The sequence below is a fragment of the Brassica rapa genome, chromosome A06 (assembly GCF_000309985.2).
Source record: "Brassica rapa cultivar Chiifu-401-42 chromosome A06, CAAS_Brap_v3.01, whole genome shotgun sequence".
NCBI classification, from domain to species: Eukaryota; Viridiplantae; Streptophyta; class Magnoliopsida; order Brassicales; family Brassicaceae; genus Brassica; species Brassica rapa.
The window spans coordinates 8,775,163-8,790,008 of NC_024800.2; the positions used below are offsets into that span (position 1 = coordinate 8,775,163).

A 14,846-nucleotide genomic window follows, 5' to 3' on the forward strand; every position below is an offset into this window, starting at 1 on the left:
TGTAAGAAACTATAAAAAAAAATAACATTTACCAAAATATATGAATTCTTGTTTTGTGGTAAAGAAAAAAAAACATTTTTACAGTACGTGAAATTCTTAAAGATCTCAAGACTTTTGAGTTTCTACGAGTACGGTTGTGGCGTTCTTGTGACCTCAGGTGACGTGAAGGAGACGTTTCTAACTTCATGAGACTGACTGTGTGCGGCTAAGTACTCGAGTGCAACAACTATGTCACCTATAAACGGTCGACAATGAGCTTCTTCGTTCAGACACATTGCAATTATGGCAATAGCATAGTTTAAACAACGTCTTGGGTATCTGCCTCGTAGAGAGGGATCCACTAAATGTCCAAACTTCTTCTGATCCTTTAGGTATGGACGTGACTGCAGCAGACACATTAAAAACAAAATATTAGGTTAAACAAGAGTAGAAGTTTCCGGGTTAACAACTTAGTTACTAACTTACCCAAGAAACAAGATTCTGCTCGCCTTGCGTTTGATTCAAATCGATGGCTTTTCTCCCGGTTAGCAGCTCAAGAAGGACAACACCGAAGCAGTAGATATCAGATTTAACTGTTAGTTTCCCGCTCATTGCGTACTCGGGAGCACAGTAACCATAAGTTCCCATGACTCGTGTGGATACATGAGTTCTATCTCCTACAGGACCGAGTTTAGCCAATCCAAAATCCGACAGCTTGGGGATGAAGTCTTTGTCTAACAATATGTTTGCTGATTTCAAGTCGCGGTAAATCACTGGCGGGTTTGCTGTGCAGTGAAGATACTCTATTCCCCTAGCTGCACCAACCGCGATTTTTATTCTTGTGTTCCAGCCTAATGGTTCTTGATTTGGTTCAAGATCTGTAAATCAAAACATAAGAGTAAAAAGAAAAGATTGAAAATGAAATATTTATTAGTAAGATGGAGGGTTCAAGTAAATTAAGTAACCAAAGAGGTGATCTTCTAAGCTTCCCATTGTCATGTACTCATAGACAAGAAGTCTTTGATCACCAGAAGTACAGTAACCGATGAGTGTAACGAGGTTCGGGTGGTGGAGTAAGCTAAGCATAAGAACTTCAACTATGAATTCTCGGTTCCCTTGAACCCCATCTGGATTCAATTGTTTAATAGCCACCACCTGGTTGAGGAAGATAGCGTTACATCAAATATTTTATGAAAAAACCAGAGGTTTCTTTTTAAAGGGGTTGAGGATCTGACTTGTCCTGAATCTAGACGTCCCTTGTAAACTCTACCAAAGCCTCCTTCACCGAGCAGATTGACTTCACGGAAGTTTCTTGTTGCAGAAGCTAACTCTTTAAACGTGAAACTCTTAGCTCCACCACCAGTTGTCGGACTATCCACCTTTCCGTTTACTGTTCCAGATTCCGACAAGATTTTTAACTCAAAAATGTAATGAATAAACAAAACACAGTTCATACATTTTTGTATCACTTCCAAAAATGTACAAAAGTCCAATAAGGTGGTGACGTTTTTTCCTTTTTTTTTTGTAACATGGTGGTGACATTAATAAACACAGTACTAACCTAAAATACCAGAAATCGACTCTGTTCCTGTTGTATCACTTCCAAGAACTGTAATCACAAACAAACAAAAAGAACAAAACATTCAGAGAGAACAGTAAAAGTGTGTTTGGATTGGAATTGAAAAGGAACCTGATGAGTCGGTTGTTGGGCAACGAGAGTTGCGTCGAGAGGCATCAATGTCGACTCGTATGTCCTTGGTTCGAGGATTCAAACAAGAGAAGCAAGTCATCTCTTTTTTTTCTTTCTAACAATGGGTCTGGTTTGAGGAAGAGAGAAGAGATTATAGAAATGGAGCTGATACGGCTCCAGAAATACCACCAGACACAACAAATGAAGACAAATAAGCCTAGAATTTGAAGAGATTGATAGAACTATATAAGGATCATATGAAACAAGAAAGAGAGAAAAAGTCTTTTTAAAAAGAACAGAATGTACACAGGAAACGGGAGAGAAAATCACGGAAATGTTACAACAGTTTTTAGTTTTGTGTTCTTCTTCATTCATTCTTCTGTGTTACTATTAAACTTTTTTTTTTCTTTTTTGTTGTTGGAACTACTAATATTTAAGTGGTAGAAGACGCCGAGTTTCGTTTTGTTCTTTACCAAGTAGGACCCTCCTTTTTAAATAATTAAATATTTTTTTCTCATTTTATCATCTTCCAAAATATCAAAATTAATTTCATCCAAAATTTTATAATCTCTTCTCGTCATCATCCTCAACCCTCATGACCTGTCTCTCTTTTCTTTGGCATTTAAATTGTCAGGACTCAGGTCCATCTTTGTGTACTAATTTGCCAATTGTATTTTGTTTTGATGTATGAGTATTTTCAACCTTTGCCAAAATTTTATTGCAGATTATTTTGTTTAATTACATTAATTCCAAATTTTTATTGCAATTTTTTTTTTGCTCAATGCTGTTTACAATTAAAATTAAACTGAAAATAAGTACAATTTGCATTAATTTTAAAATGGTAATTTTGTTTAACAAGAAAAATATTAAAATGACACTTAAAAAAAAAAGGAGGAATGGAATAATACTAATGTTTCTACTTTCTAATAAGACTATGGAGCGATTCAAATTCGGATAGAATACCCTCGGCTTGACCCGTCACTTTAAATGGAAAAACAGTACAGTGTGTGGGGGAGAACCCACGAGGCCGACAGTGGATGTTCGATTGTGATCTCAACAAATGGACGGTCCGTATTAAACTGATTGATATTACGTTGCTATTACATCCTCTTCAAGTCCCACTGATTTTCTTTTATTTAGATAGTGGTCACACTGTCCTCATCTCTCATATCCCGCATTGACTTTAGTTACCCGTTTTAGAAATATGTCACTAATTTTCTTTAGTTAGCTAACGGCTACTTTATCATCAATAAATAAATTTGTCAATTTCACCAATCTATTTCTTTTTCTCCGTCATATGTTTGCTCTTTTTTTTCTATCTTCAAGCAATATGTTTTGTAACTTTTTCAAGCTAATATGTTTTGTAACTTTTTCAAGCTGTTCATTCTTCTTCCTCTTATTTTTCATATTTGTTGACGTTAATTTTGATCTTCTAAAAATTCACGCATCTAATATCTAAAGCATGTTAATGGCACTAAAATTGATATAAACATAGGAAATTAACAACAACAAAAAAAAACGATCTAGTGCATTTACTTTCGGAACTCTTTTTTGTCACAATACTTTTGGAACTCTTATTTATATATTAAGCCGTTAGGAAAAAAACTTATTATATATTCCCATGAACAGAAAATAACACACACCCACTTTTCTCACCAATTTTTTTTGCATGGCTTAAGTAACTTTATTGTATAACACATATAACTCTACAATTGACAAAGAGTTAAAAAAAAAAACCTAAAGCGGCAGTTTAAAGCTTCTCCTGATGTCCGGTGTCTCTAGCCGGCGTCGAAGGTATCTCCCTCCCCCTATCTTGTTTTCTATTTGCCCCCTCGACGCTTTCCTACTTCCCGACAAGATGTGTGATGTCTCGGAGTTAACCTCCGGAGGCATACCGGAGTTTCATATGGCGGAAGTGTGTTCGCCGGTCCAACTCTTGAGATGCGTGTGCTGAAACCTTCTAACTCCATAAAGGATCGTCTATGGTTCGGTTGGAGGTCCGCTTCGTCATCACCATGATCCAGTTCTCGGAGGTGGAATGTGTCAAGCCTTGTGCTCTCCTGCTTGGTCTACGAGAGTGGTTATCAAGGTTTGGTGATGAACATGTTTAGTTGCAAAGCATTCGCAGTACTGACTTATTGACAGATCTGGTAGCTTTGCTTCTTTTTCTTTGTTGCAGGGTCTAGCTAGCCGTAGATGGAGCCATTGCCTCAACCCGACTTTCACAGTTTCAAAACCTCTGTCCCCAGCTTCTGGTCCTTCCATGTGGAATTTGCGCTTTACGAGCGATGATGCGACTGGCTGTGTTTAATAAATCGATTATTAGAACCAGTTCGCTATGGGCTTTGTTGAAATTCTCATTGTAGGTGTATTGGTGGTCAAGGTTATGTTTTGTTATATGTCTTTTAGTGGTAGAATTAGGTGGCCTAAGAGATATTCATTCCGTGTAGAGGGATGAAGTTGTTTTCGGTGGTGAAAAATACAATGTCGTTTTAATTGAGTAGTTTAGGATTTTTCTAAGTGTTCCTAGGTGATACTAAATCTCGGCATTGTATGTGAGGTTATAATCTTGATTACCACGAATTGGTTAACGAAAGTTGATGTTTGTGCAAAAAGACAAAAAAAAATAACTCTACAACTACAACTAGTAATGCTATTACCATTGAATAATTAACTCTGTAACAACTGTACTAGCATCTAAACTATACTAAAAATGAGATATACTTCATTCTCAGCATGTCCACGTCGTTCATAAAATCAGCCAATCATAGAATTTTAAAATGCCATCTCACTTCTGCTTTAATCGACACAAGAAAAATATTGGATCATTGGTGTGAGCAAATAATAATTCTTCATGGCCCATTTCAGGCCTACCTCTCTCAGACCTAATATTCAACTAAACAAAAAGTCACTCTTTCACCTTCCACTACTTCATATATCCATTTTTGATCTTTGGAATTCTGAAACAGTCCGATGAGAACCACTTCTCAGATTTCCAAAACTCACTATATAATATCCACAGCCTTCTTCCACTTCCTTCGTATTCCAACTTAATTCCACACTCCAGCGACAAAGAGGCAGACTCTTACTCTTCTCCTTCCTCACTGCAACTTTATTAATCTCCTTGCTTTAGCCTTTTACCTCTCAAGTCATTTTACCATTTCTTCTAACCATCGGCTCTCACCTGATTTCCTTAGCTAATTAATTTATTACGTTTACAGCAGCTCACCCTTGGAGAGCAACCGATGGAGAGTGTGAAGAGGGAGACATCAAAAAAATGTAAACGAGTTTTAAGAGAGCAAAAAAGCGATGGGGCTTTTGTTTCTTGGTTTTGTGTTCTGGTCAGAGAAGCACATAAAAGAAAGCCAACATCGTTCTTTTTTTAGTGTAAAGCCAACACCACTCAACTCTGGTACTTAGTCCGATGGGATCTCCGCCGCATTCTCAATCATCCATGGGCCGCTACTCACGAGAATCCTCCTCAACCCGATTCTCCGGGTCTTTGAAACCCGGGTCTCGGAAAGTCAACGACGGCTCGAAGCGGAAAGGACACGGCGGAGAGAAGCAGTGGAAAGAGTGTGCGATGATCGAAGAAGAAGGGTTGTTAGATGACGGCGAGAGAGATCGTGGCATGCCTCGTGGGTACTATGTCTTGGCCTTCATCGTTGGGTTCTTCATACTCTTTGGTCTCTTCTCTTTGATTCTGTACGGAGCTGCTAAACCGAAGATAACTGTCAAGGTTAGTGTTCCGATCTGAACTCTTAGATTTTAAATCTGATTCAAGAATCCAATTCTCAGATCTGGACTTTGCAGAGTATAACATTCGAGACGCTCAAGATCCAAGCTGGTCAAGATGCTGGTGGTGTAGGAACAGACATGATCACCATGAACGCGACTCTGAGTGTTTCGATTTAGGCAAACATCGTTCTTATTCAGGTCATTCTTCCTTTTACATATCTGCTGTAGTGTTTCGATTTTAATTGTCATACCTGCCTTAAGTATTGACATATCTGATGCTCTACCTGTGGACTCTGGAGTAAAGTCCTGTTATGTAGTGATCTATGATGTTCTCCCTTGATTATTGCATATTAAAAAAAAATGATTACCATACAATATGAATGCAAGTATCTCCAATCATTTTTTTTACATACATGAATACAGGAACATATATTACTTCTGTCAAGCACCAAGAGAGGACTACTTTCAGCGAGCCAAGCCTTACAAAGATCATCCTACCACTGCAAGGTATCCTCTTTTTCATATTGGTGCACCTTTGATACTTAGATTGTGGTTTTTTGTACTTTCATCAACACGGGAGATGTCATCTGGAGATGTTTCCGTTATATAGTTGTGCTTGAATGGTTGGATATGGGTTACTAACACATGATGCAGAAGCTGGCCAAGGATCTGAGTGTAGTGATGCCGGTTAGCTTTTTTTGAGTAGGCAAATTAACGCACTTACAACTCTATTGACATTATTGACTCTGATGGAACTAACCTCGGGATTTATAGGAAGTCGCATACCCCTGATGGACCAGGTGAATCAAGTTTGGGGTTAGAAACCCCTCGACTTTCTTTTGATGATATATTTTCTATTCTTTAGGTTAAGAGAAATATTTTTTCAATCATGGTGACACTGGCTTTAAAGTAGTTTCTGAGTAGAAGAATCTCCGAATTAAACATTTTCTTACTTTATCATTGCTATTTGGTTAACATGTATAAACGAAATTTTCTTGCTTAGCTTTTTCGTGTGATTTATAAGTAGACAAAATCATAACTGAAGTATTGGTGCAATGTTTTATTCAGCTATATGTTGGGATCAATGGTTTCCCGAGGCAGCTATACTGTTTTATCCCACTGCCATTGGCTCTGAACCTCAAGACCAGGGATTGGATTCGGGGTGATCATTGGAGGAGTCTTTCCTGCTAGAGCTAATGTAGTGAGCTTTTAGGTCTCATCACTGTCCATTTTCAAAGTCTATCTTGACACGATGTGCATCTGCCGTTGAACTGAACAGTCCTTTTTTCAAAAACAAATCGATTTTTCTGCAATGATCAACAATGGAACCGACGGAGCAATCGGTTTCAAGAATTTATGAGCGAAATATATTTTGCATGCACACGTCGATTATGTTTACAACGTGATGGACTTTGCAATTGGGCAACGTCTTTAGGTTTTCAGAGAACAGACACATGTGATTATAAATTCAAATTAGTATGTTTTCGTAGTTGGCATTTTCTGTGATTACTACATCGTCCAAATTTCTTATAGATTTCTTTTTGTAAACCTGAAATATACAAATACTAAGATATATATTCTTTTGTCTTTAGCACTTAATTATTGAGAAAGAATAACTAATAATAAATTCTATTTCAAATTTTAATTTTAACTTTTTAAATAAATATTGTTTAGTCATTTCATCTTTTCATTGGATTTCGAAATAAATTACATTGTGAAACAAAATAAAAATCTTCATATCTATTTAATACACTAAAACAGAGAAAATATATAATAATCATAAATTATGACTTTCTGTTAAATACAAAACAAAAGTTAATACTTTAATATATAAATTAACTGTATAAGCTATTCAAATAAAAATCTAGATACAAATTATAAAATCAAATATAAATAATAGTTTATCAGCTGTTAATATGAATTGAATCATCTATATAATATCTGAAGATATCAAAATTAATATTTTATAAACATTACTGAAAATATATATTTAATTTTAAATATATAAAGATAAAGTAAGAAGTAGCATCCTTATTTTAATTATGAAGAGAAAAAATTTAACAAGAGCTTCAATAGATAAATGGTTTTAATTTGCACATTTTTATCAATTAGGTTGTAAATATTGCATATCATATTCTAACTACAACAATTTTATAACAAAATAAAATAAGACTCTAACATATACTTTTTTTATTTCATTTTAATTACCGTTCTAAATTCACGCCAATTAAAAAAAAGATAAAATGTTCGATTTTGCCCTTATTTAACAATTAGAATTCTATTGCTTTAATTTTTTTCTTAATTTATGTAGAGGTAAAGAAACAAATTAATGACATAAATTTCACTGAAACCCTAAAACGACATTTATTTTGTAAAATAATAAATTGTTATATAATATTAAGTCACTTAATATGAAAGGGAGGGAGTATGAAATACGTTCTCACCAACTTTATTATATAAATTTATAGTAAGATTACATAAAACCTACTATATTATTTTATTGGGATGAGATCTCATATCATGTGATTGCTTTGTTTGCTTTCCGAATTATTTGTTTCCAACTAACAAAATCTTATGCCTATTGACTATTGTAATTGTTATTATATTTTCATGTATAACTTATGATATTAATAGCTCCTAAGCAAAACTATTAGTTTAATGATAGAATTTTTTAAGTAGTTACTTTCCACTAATAATTATATATATGTTAAAATACTAAATGTAGGCAATCAAATCTAAGTCCGGTCTGTTTCCAATATCAGTTTTAAATTGGAAGCTAAACTCAAAAACTCTACACTATAAAAGACAATACACCAATAAAAACAATAAATTCAAGTAGATTAAAAACATAACCCAAAGTATAAATAATAAGAGATTAAAATCACATAATGTGAGAATAAATGTTATTGATTATAAAGTAGGCTAACAAAACAAACATAAATACCAAAAATAAAATAAATCACACAAATAAATACCGTATAGCAAAAATTATTTGTATGAAATTTGTTATTTGAACTTAGAAACACTGAGTTTATTAAATTAGATTTATTTATTATAACTGTAAGAAATTATGTTTTAACCGTAAGAAATATATTATAAAACATATAAACAAATGACAAATAAAAAACAAAAACCTGATATAAAGTATACCAAACAAAAATTAGATGCTACAAAATGTTTTACTAAAATTCTAAGTAGGGCAATATCCTTTTTAGATGTTAGTCTTTATTGAAATATATTTCATATATATATATATATATATATATATATATATATATATATATATATATATATATAAAGCTGATTAACTTTAGAAAGAAATTGATTACATTGTTTTTTCAGACAAGAAATATTTTCTAAGGAATTATATTTGGTTTGAACTAATAAATTCTTAACATAAGAAAGAAAATAGGGGCCAAAAACATAAAAATAAAAATAAACGTTACACAGAAATTTAAATATATTTAGCAAACAGATACTTTATCAAAAAACTATTATGTAACATTTTAGTAATTTTTCCAGATATACTTAAACATATATAATCAATTACTAATCAATAAAATTATAACTATTTATTTTTTTCATGGATGAAAATATTGTAAAGCATGAACAACAAAATCAAACAATATAATAATGTTTTAAAAAATCATAACAGAAAATCTCAAGTTATCATGATCTGTTTTATTATTTATAATGTTTTACATAGATTTAATGTAATATAATGTGAAATATTTTAAAATATCAATTTTTAAAAGAAAATGTATAGAACACAATCCGCGCGTAGCGCGGATAAAAAATCTAATTTTACTAATTAAGCTAACATTTCAAATCCGTTAAACGATCGGGAATGAGTATTAAGTAATTTTCGGTTTTGATGCGAGATGAGATCCACCATTACTACACTTAAAAAAACGTTGGATTGGTAAAGACTAAACAAAATAATAATTAATTTGTGTCTTTGACTAATTTGCAAGATCTACTACCAAATCTTGAAAAGAAAATCATCAAATCTTCTTAACGAAAAGTACCTCTTCTGTTTTATTTATAATTTCTTCTGATCTTTTTTATTAAGGCACGTTTATTTATTTATTGTAAGTGGACGAACAAGTGGCAAATCGTGTGTAGAGTAGACTGTAGAAATAGCAATCTAGTAGATTCACCCTTACAAATTGATGACTTCCAATGACAAGTTACTATAGATTGGGTCCTCAAATAGATTCACCCTTACAAATTATGTTTCTTAGCATTTATTATCCATTGAAAAAAACTAAAATGTCTACACACTCATAAACTCAAATATGTACAGCCTCTTACACATGCTCGACGCTATTTAAACACGATAGAGCTGTTCCGTGAAGAATCTGTGACGTACTGTACGAATATAATTATACCATATAATTGATATCTGCAGTTCTGGATATTATAATTTTGATACTTGTTTGACCTATTTTCAAGTAAAAAATAAAAACTACCCCCAAACATGTATATAGAATCTACACTCCAGAGTCGAGACAACAATTTCATATGATAAAAAAAAACTAAACTAGGTGCTAGGTGGATATACAGACCTATGGTTCCATCGGAGGAAAATAAATAAGACTTGGAGAAGGATAACCATGAAACAAACAATACGTTCATGCAAGTCCCGTGATGCGTCGGCCCCTCTTCACATAATTGAATTTCAACTAAGAAAGCACTCCGAACAAACAAATAAGTCAACACCTTTAACGAGGGGTACAAGTGTAGTTGTAGAGAATTTTATACGTTACAAAATAAGCGTAGTTTTCGATTTTTAATTTTTAATGCAAAATTTATTAATTTTTTCAGCAACTTATTTTTCTATTGGTTAAAATATGATTAAATATATAGACAATTATGTTTTTATATAGAAAATATACAAAATTAGTTATTTTATTAAACTGTATGCACAAACCCAAAATGACATTTAAAATGAAACGGAAAGAGTAATACTTTTGTCATTAATAATGTACTTTCTTTAGATATAAATGTTTGATGTTTTGACTATTTCACACATATTAAAAACAAGAAATAAATTATTTATTATCACTTTTTGGCTTTACCAATAAAGTTTCACTATTCATATTTTTATATTTTATTTGATGTTTGTTTTAAAGATAAGTACAATAACTACACTCCAAAACATTAATCTTTCAAATACAATAGCAAATCTAAAACATCAATCACTCAGTATATACACTAATAAACAAATGAGAAATTGCATCCAATAGCTAAAAAAAAACCAAAATTCACAACTAACCAAATTCTCATTCTCTCCCCCTTTTTCTTCCTATCTCTCTCTACCAACTCTCTAAAAAGACTAATTTTGTTTTTTTGTTTGGTTATTTCACAAATAACCCCTAAACAAATCATGCATAGTCAGTCATATACAAGTTACAAGAAAGAAACTGATGATAATACTTCCAAAAAATCGAATGCCGAAGAGTGAAGACCTTTCCTTTCATCTTCTTTTATATGGCCAAGGTTTAAGAGCGCTTACAACATCACCATATTGGAAAAATACTGTAAAAGTTTAAAACTACAAACCATTCTACAGCTTGAGAGACAGACTCTTGTGATTTTCATTTTCTTCTTTTTTTTCTCTTTTACCACTAAAAAATATGGATGTTGCAACAATCTGTACAATAGCGAGACTTGTCCCTTATATTTTCATGCCACAACAAAAAGGCCATGACCTTTCCCACGAGTGATTTTCATCCCTGAAAATACATTGGCTGAGATAGCCTTTGGAAAGTGCCTCTTTCTTTTTCTCATCCTTGGTCTTCCAAACAGATCCATTCATCTTCTCATAGCTGTAATGCCAGATCAGGATGCAGCGACGAGGACGAACTAGTCTGCTGGTTGGCCCCGGGAGAGTTTGGCGATACAATCCTAGCGTTAAGATCCGGTGGAAACCGGTGGAACTCCTGTTTGTTATAAGGAAACAACAACCCTTGCTGTTGCGAGCCCGGTACGGCCTCGGTGGTTGAGTTTGGTTGTTGCTGACTCGTGACTCCAATCATCGGGCTTGGGCTATGGCTGAATCCACTGAAGCCGCGGTTGCTGCTCTCAGGTTTGATCAGCGGTCCTGCCTGTCGAGAGGAGGACGATGATGGGAACTCAGAAACCAAGACACGAGAAGGTGCAGTCTCTTCGATTCCTTGAGCGGAAGAAGAATGTCTGTTTCCTATGAAAGCGCTCGAGACTGAAGCGGCTGGCGAAAGGATTCTGTTCGAATGATCATCAGACGCCAAGTCATTAGAACACTTTTGCTTTCCCAGCAAGGTTTGTTTTTGAGAATCATCCTCTTCAGTTCCTGAAGGGTTGTCTCCAACCCAACCTGGACCAAATTTAACTCCAGGGGGCAACGCGGTTCCGATTCTCTTTGATGCAATTTTCCAAGCAACAGGACCGAGATTCGCAGCGTATCGTGCTAGACTCCTCGCGTAACCGTACTCAGTGTTCAGCCCAACCTAATGAATAAGGAAAACAAATGGTCAGACTCTTGTTTCACCCTAAAGAAGGATATAATAGGATTGATGATAGCGTACTGGAATCAACTGTTTTAACTCGTCTTCAAGCGTTGTCAAAACCGAAGGCTCCTGTGTAGAAGTTGATAGGTGGTTGTAGGTATCGCGTCTGTTATCATCGACATTGAAATGTTTCATCCCATACTTGTTAACCGCCTTCACAACCGAAGCTGCAGAGAAACAGAGAAGATGATTTTATATTTGGCATAAAAATGTTTGAAAGAAGGTATGAGAGCAAAGGTAGAGATGTTTTACGTGGAAACTCATTCTCCCAATCAACAGACCAGCCACTTTGGGTTTCACTGTTATGATTGATCCTAACTGATGTTTCTGCTTGACGGAACTTGTTTGAAGGAGGAGTCTTTCTTAGATTATAAGCACCAGAAAACTTATTAGAGCTATCTCCTCCAGGAATGAGCGCATCAGCTGAAATTTCAGAAGCAGTACGGTCAATGGAAGATGGTTCAGGCTGTTTCTTGGGAGGACGGCCTCTTCTGGCAACTTTTGGCTGCTGCTGCTGTTGTTGTTCTTGTTGGCTTTGTGGTTCTTCATCGTCACTGTCTTGCCTTAAATTCTCAAAGTCCTTTTTAGCCAGTTCATGTATAGCCCTCGCCTACAAGCCAAAATGAAGCGCTATTTCAGAAACATGGAACCACACGATATATCAGAAGGAAAAAACAGGAGATAAAAATTTAAGACATACCTGTCGATAATATACAGTGTCTGATGAATTGTATTCCATTGCATTTGAACATATTAAAAACACATCTCCCTGCAAACAGGAACAGGGCCAAAAGGGACACTTATCAGAAAAAGGAAACAAAAGAGCTGTTCCAACACCAATCTCCACACGAATTTCACATGTAATCAATATAGGAGGCAAATTTGACTCTAAACAGATTAATAGTTACTACGAGTGGAACACAACTTTTGAAACATCCTTAGGTCTCTACCCTACGCTACATATAACATGCACGCCAAACAACATCATGCATTGGCTCTCCATAAACCATAAGAAGCTATAAGAAAATTTTAAAATGACGATGCCACAACATAATCTTTTTGCACAAGCGAAAAACAAACTAACTCGAAAGAGTCAAAGATAGGACCCTATAGGAAGTTAGAAGTAAAGAGTCGTCCAATGCTCTCAGAGTACAAAACTGACCTCAAACTGTTCTAAACTGTCATATGCTCCAGAGGCTAATTTCTTCCGCACTGTGCTAAAGTCCATTGGATTAGTGATAATCTCATGATAATCAGGAAGCTGTAACACACACACCAAACAGAGATAAGACAAACAGAACATTAATGAGCTTGAAACGTTTAACAGAAGGGGCAGACAGTCACCTCTTCAGGATCAACTGGATCTGAGTAAACGCCATAAGTATCTTTCCTACAAGTGTTTGTAAAACAACATCGATCAAACAAAAGCATCAACCAAAATACAAAATAATGAGACTATGTCAGAGAGAAAGGAAATGAAAATACTTTTGAAGTCTATCGAGGATGAACACCAACAACTTTTTGTCCGGCAAAGGAGTAGTGGGGCCAGACTCCACGGGAGAGCCTGTCCACATGTCAATGAAGTTTTAAAATTAATCATCAGCAAAATCTCCCCTTTTTATCCTCGTAAGTACGTACGTACGAATCATCAGATAAATTAAATAAATTGAAAATAAAAAGGGGGTCTTTATACGGGTACCTTGAAGAATGTCTGTCGCTTTCGAAGCCTTTTCTCCCTGCAGAGAATTATCAAACAGATCGTCATCATCATCATCAACTCCAAGAATCCACTAAAAATGTGAGCTTTCTCCCGTAAATCATAGAAAAAAACAAGTAGATATGCTCCATGTAAATTGAAAGTATAACTAAGAGACACATGAAGGTTTCAGTGCAGAGGCTTCTTTAATTCGATTAAATACCATAAATCAGAGAATTTAATATTCATATTAAATCGAGAATAAAAACTGATAAACACAGCAACACCAAAAAAAAAAGGAAAATAATTTAGGGAAAAAGCTGAAATACGAATTATCCACCAATCAAAATCAAGACACAGTCAAACTCATCATCTCTTTATACTTGAAGCAGAAGACAGAACGAATACTCACAACATAAACGCGCGAAATCCCCAACTATATAATTTAAACCTAATTTCTCAGATTCGACTCCTTTTTTTTTAAATTAGAATTAAATTAATAGCTTTAACAACTCGAATTAGAAAACGAACCGCGAATCCAGATCCGCCGCCGCCGCCACCACCGATCTTCCGTCTATTAAAGGAAGCCTCGAGAGTCTCGTCGAGGTTCAGATCGGAACCGCCTGATTGGGAATTAGGAGAATGTCGATGAGAGTGGGAGTTTAATCCGTGCAAGAGCCTGTGTTTCTTCTCCCGCCGCTCGTCGTCGTCTTCCTCGTCGTCGTCCTTGATCCAGGGGGAGTCGGAAGAAGAGACTCCGTTGGGATTAGGGTTCCGGCGCTTGGATCGGGTGCCGGAGTTGGGAGAATTAGGGTTTTGGGGACCGGATCTAGGGTCGTCGTGGTTGTTTCTGTGGTGCTGCTGCTGTTGTAATTGTTGCTGTTTGATAGCTCGCTTCTGAAGGTCTAGGAGAGATGGCCTCCCTTTCTTCTTCTTCTTCGTCATTGTATCAGCTACCTCACCCATTCTCTCTCTCTCTCTCTATTCTCTCTCCTCTCTCCTTTCTTTCTCCTCTCCTGTACAGGCGTTTGGTTTCGTGTTTTCTTACGTTTAAAAAAAAAAAATTAAAAATGAAATTAAAACTAGAGAATTACTTGGGTGAACTCGCACGTGCCGAAAGGGTTATGTAACCTAAGTGGGCTGTATCTGGGCCTAAACAGGCTTGAGGATGTGTGACACTCTTTTATGTCAT

General features: G+C 35.2%; 3 protein-coding genes across 3 annotated transcripts; 1 reads left to right on the forward strand and 2 right to left on the reverse strand.

The window, feature by feature from the left end:
- Window positions 1–6: 6 nt before the first annotated feature.
- LOC103872851 (probable serine/threonine-protein kinase PBL21) lies at window positions 7–5,067 on the reverse strand. The gene is made up of 6 exons (XM_009151294.3): window positions 1,670–5,067; window positions 1,541–1,588; window positions 1,215–1,369; window positions 945–1,134; window positions 466–857; window positions 7–383 (listed from the first exon to the last, which is right to left on the reverse strand). Exons 1-6 carry the CDS (start codon window positions 1,767–1,769, stop codon window positions 123–125), a joined length of 1,146 nt encoding a protein of 381 aa, XP_009149542.1. The 5' UTR covers window positions 1,770–5,067; the 3' UTR covers window positions 7–122.
- Window positions 4,979–9,945, forward strand: LOC103872855. The gene is made up of 4 exons (XM_033273432.1): window positions 4,979–5,010; window positions 5,063–5,408; window positions 5,483–5,605; window positions 5,831–9,945. The coding sequence occupies exons 1-3, from the start codon at window positions 4,979–4,981 to the stop codon at window positions 5,582–5,584; spliced, it is 480 nt and encodes a 159-aa protein (XP_033129323.1). The 3' UTR covers window positions 5,585–5,605; window positions 5,831–9,945.
- Window positions 9,946–10,840: 895 nt separating this feature from the next.
- On the reverse strand, window positions 10,841–14,800 carry LOC103872856 (bromodomain-containing protein 9). Its single transcript, XM_009151299.3, has 9 exons — window positions 14,186–14,800; window positions 13,658–13,694; window positions 13,444–13,522; window positions 13,303–13,348; window positions 13,121–13,219; window positions 12,659–12,727; window positions 12,211–12,568; window positions 11,977–12,125; window positions 10,841–11,898 (listed from the first exon to the last, which is right to left on the reverse strand). Exons 1-9 carry the CDS (start codon window positions 14,618–14,620, stop codon window positions 11,233–11,235), a joined length of 1,938 nt encoding a protein of 645 aa, XP_009149547.1. The 5' UTR covers window positions 14,621–14,800; the 3' UTR covers window positions 10,841–11,232.
- Between the last annotated feature and the right edge of the window lie 46 nt (window positions 14,801–14,846).

Excerpts from the sequence above, each read along its gene's own strand:
- LOC103872851 (XM_009151294.3), bottom strand. The coding sequence starts at position 1,769 with ATGACTTGCTTCTCTTGTTTGAATCCTCGAACCAAGGACATACGAGTC. Across the intron at positions 858-944 it reads CTTAGAAGATCACCTCTTTG|ATCTTGAACCAAATCAAGAA; the intron begins GTTACTTAATTT and ends TTTGATTTACAG. Across the intron at positions 384-465 it reads AGCAGAATCTTGTTTCTTGG|TCACGTCCATACCTAAAGGA; the intron begins GTAAGTTAGTAA and ends TGTCTGCTGCAG.
- LOC103872856 (XM_009151299.3), bottom strand. The coding sequence starts at position 14,620 with ATGGGTGAGGTAGCTGATACAATGACGAAGAAGAAGAAGAAAGGGAGG. Across the intron at positions 13,695-14,185 it reads GCGGCGGATCTGGATTCGCG|GGAGAAAAGGCTTCGAAAGC; the intron begins GTTCGTTTTCTA and ends AATTCTCTGCAG. Across the intron at positions 13,523-13,657 it reads AGCGACAGACATTCTTCAAG|GCTCTCCCGTGGAGTCTGGC; the intron begins GTACCCGTATAA and ends ACATGTGGACAG.
- LOC103872855 (XM_033273432.1), top strand. The coding sequence starts at position 4,979 with ATGGGGCTTTTGTTTCTTGGTTTTGTGTTCTG. Across the intron at positions 5,011-5,062 it reads TTTCTTGGTTTTGTGTTCTG|CCAACACCACTCAACTCTGG; the intron begins GTCAGAGAAGCA and ends TTTAGTGTAAAG. Across the intron at positions 5,409-5,482 it reads AACCGAAGATAACTGTCAAG|AGTATAACATTCGAGACGCT; the intron begins GTTAGTGTTCCG and ends TGGACTTTGCAG.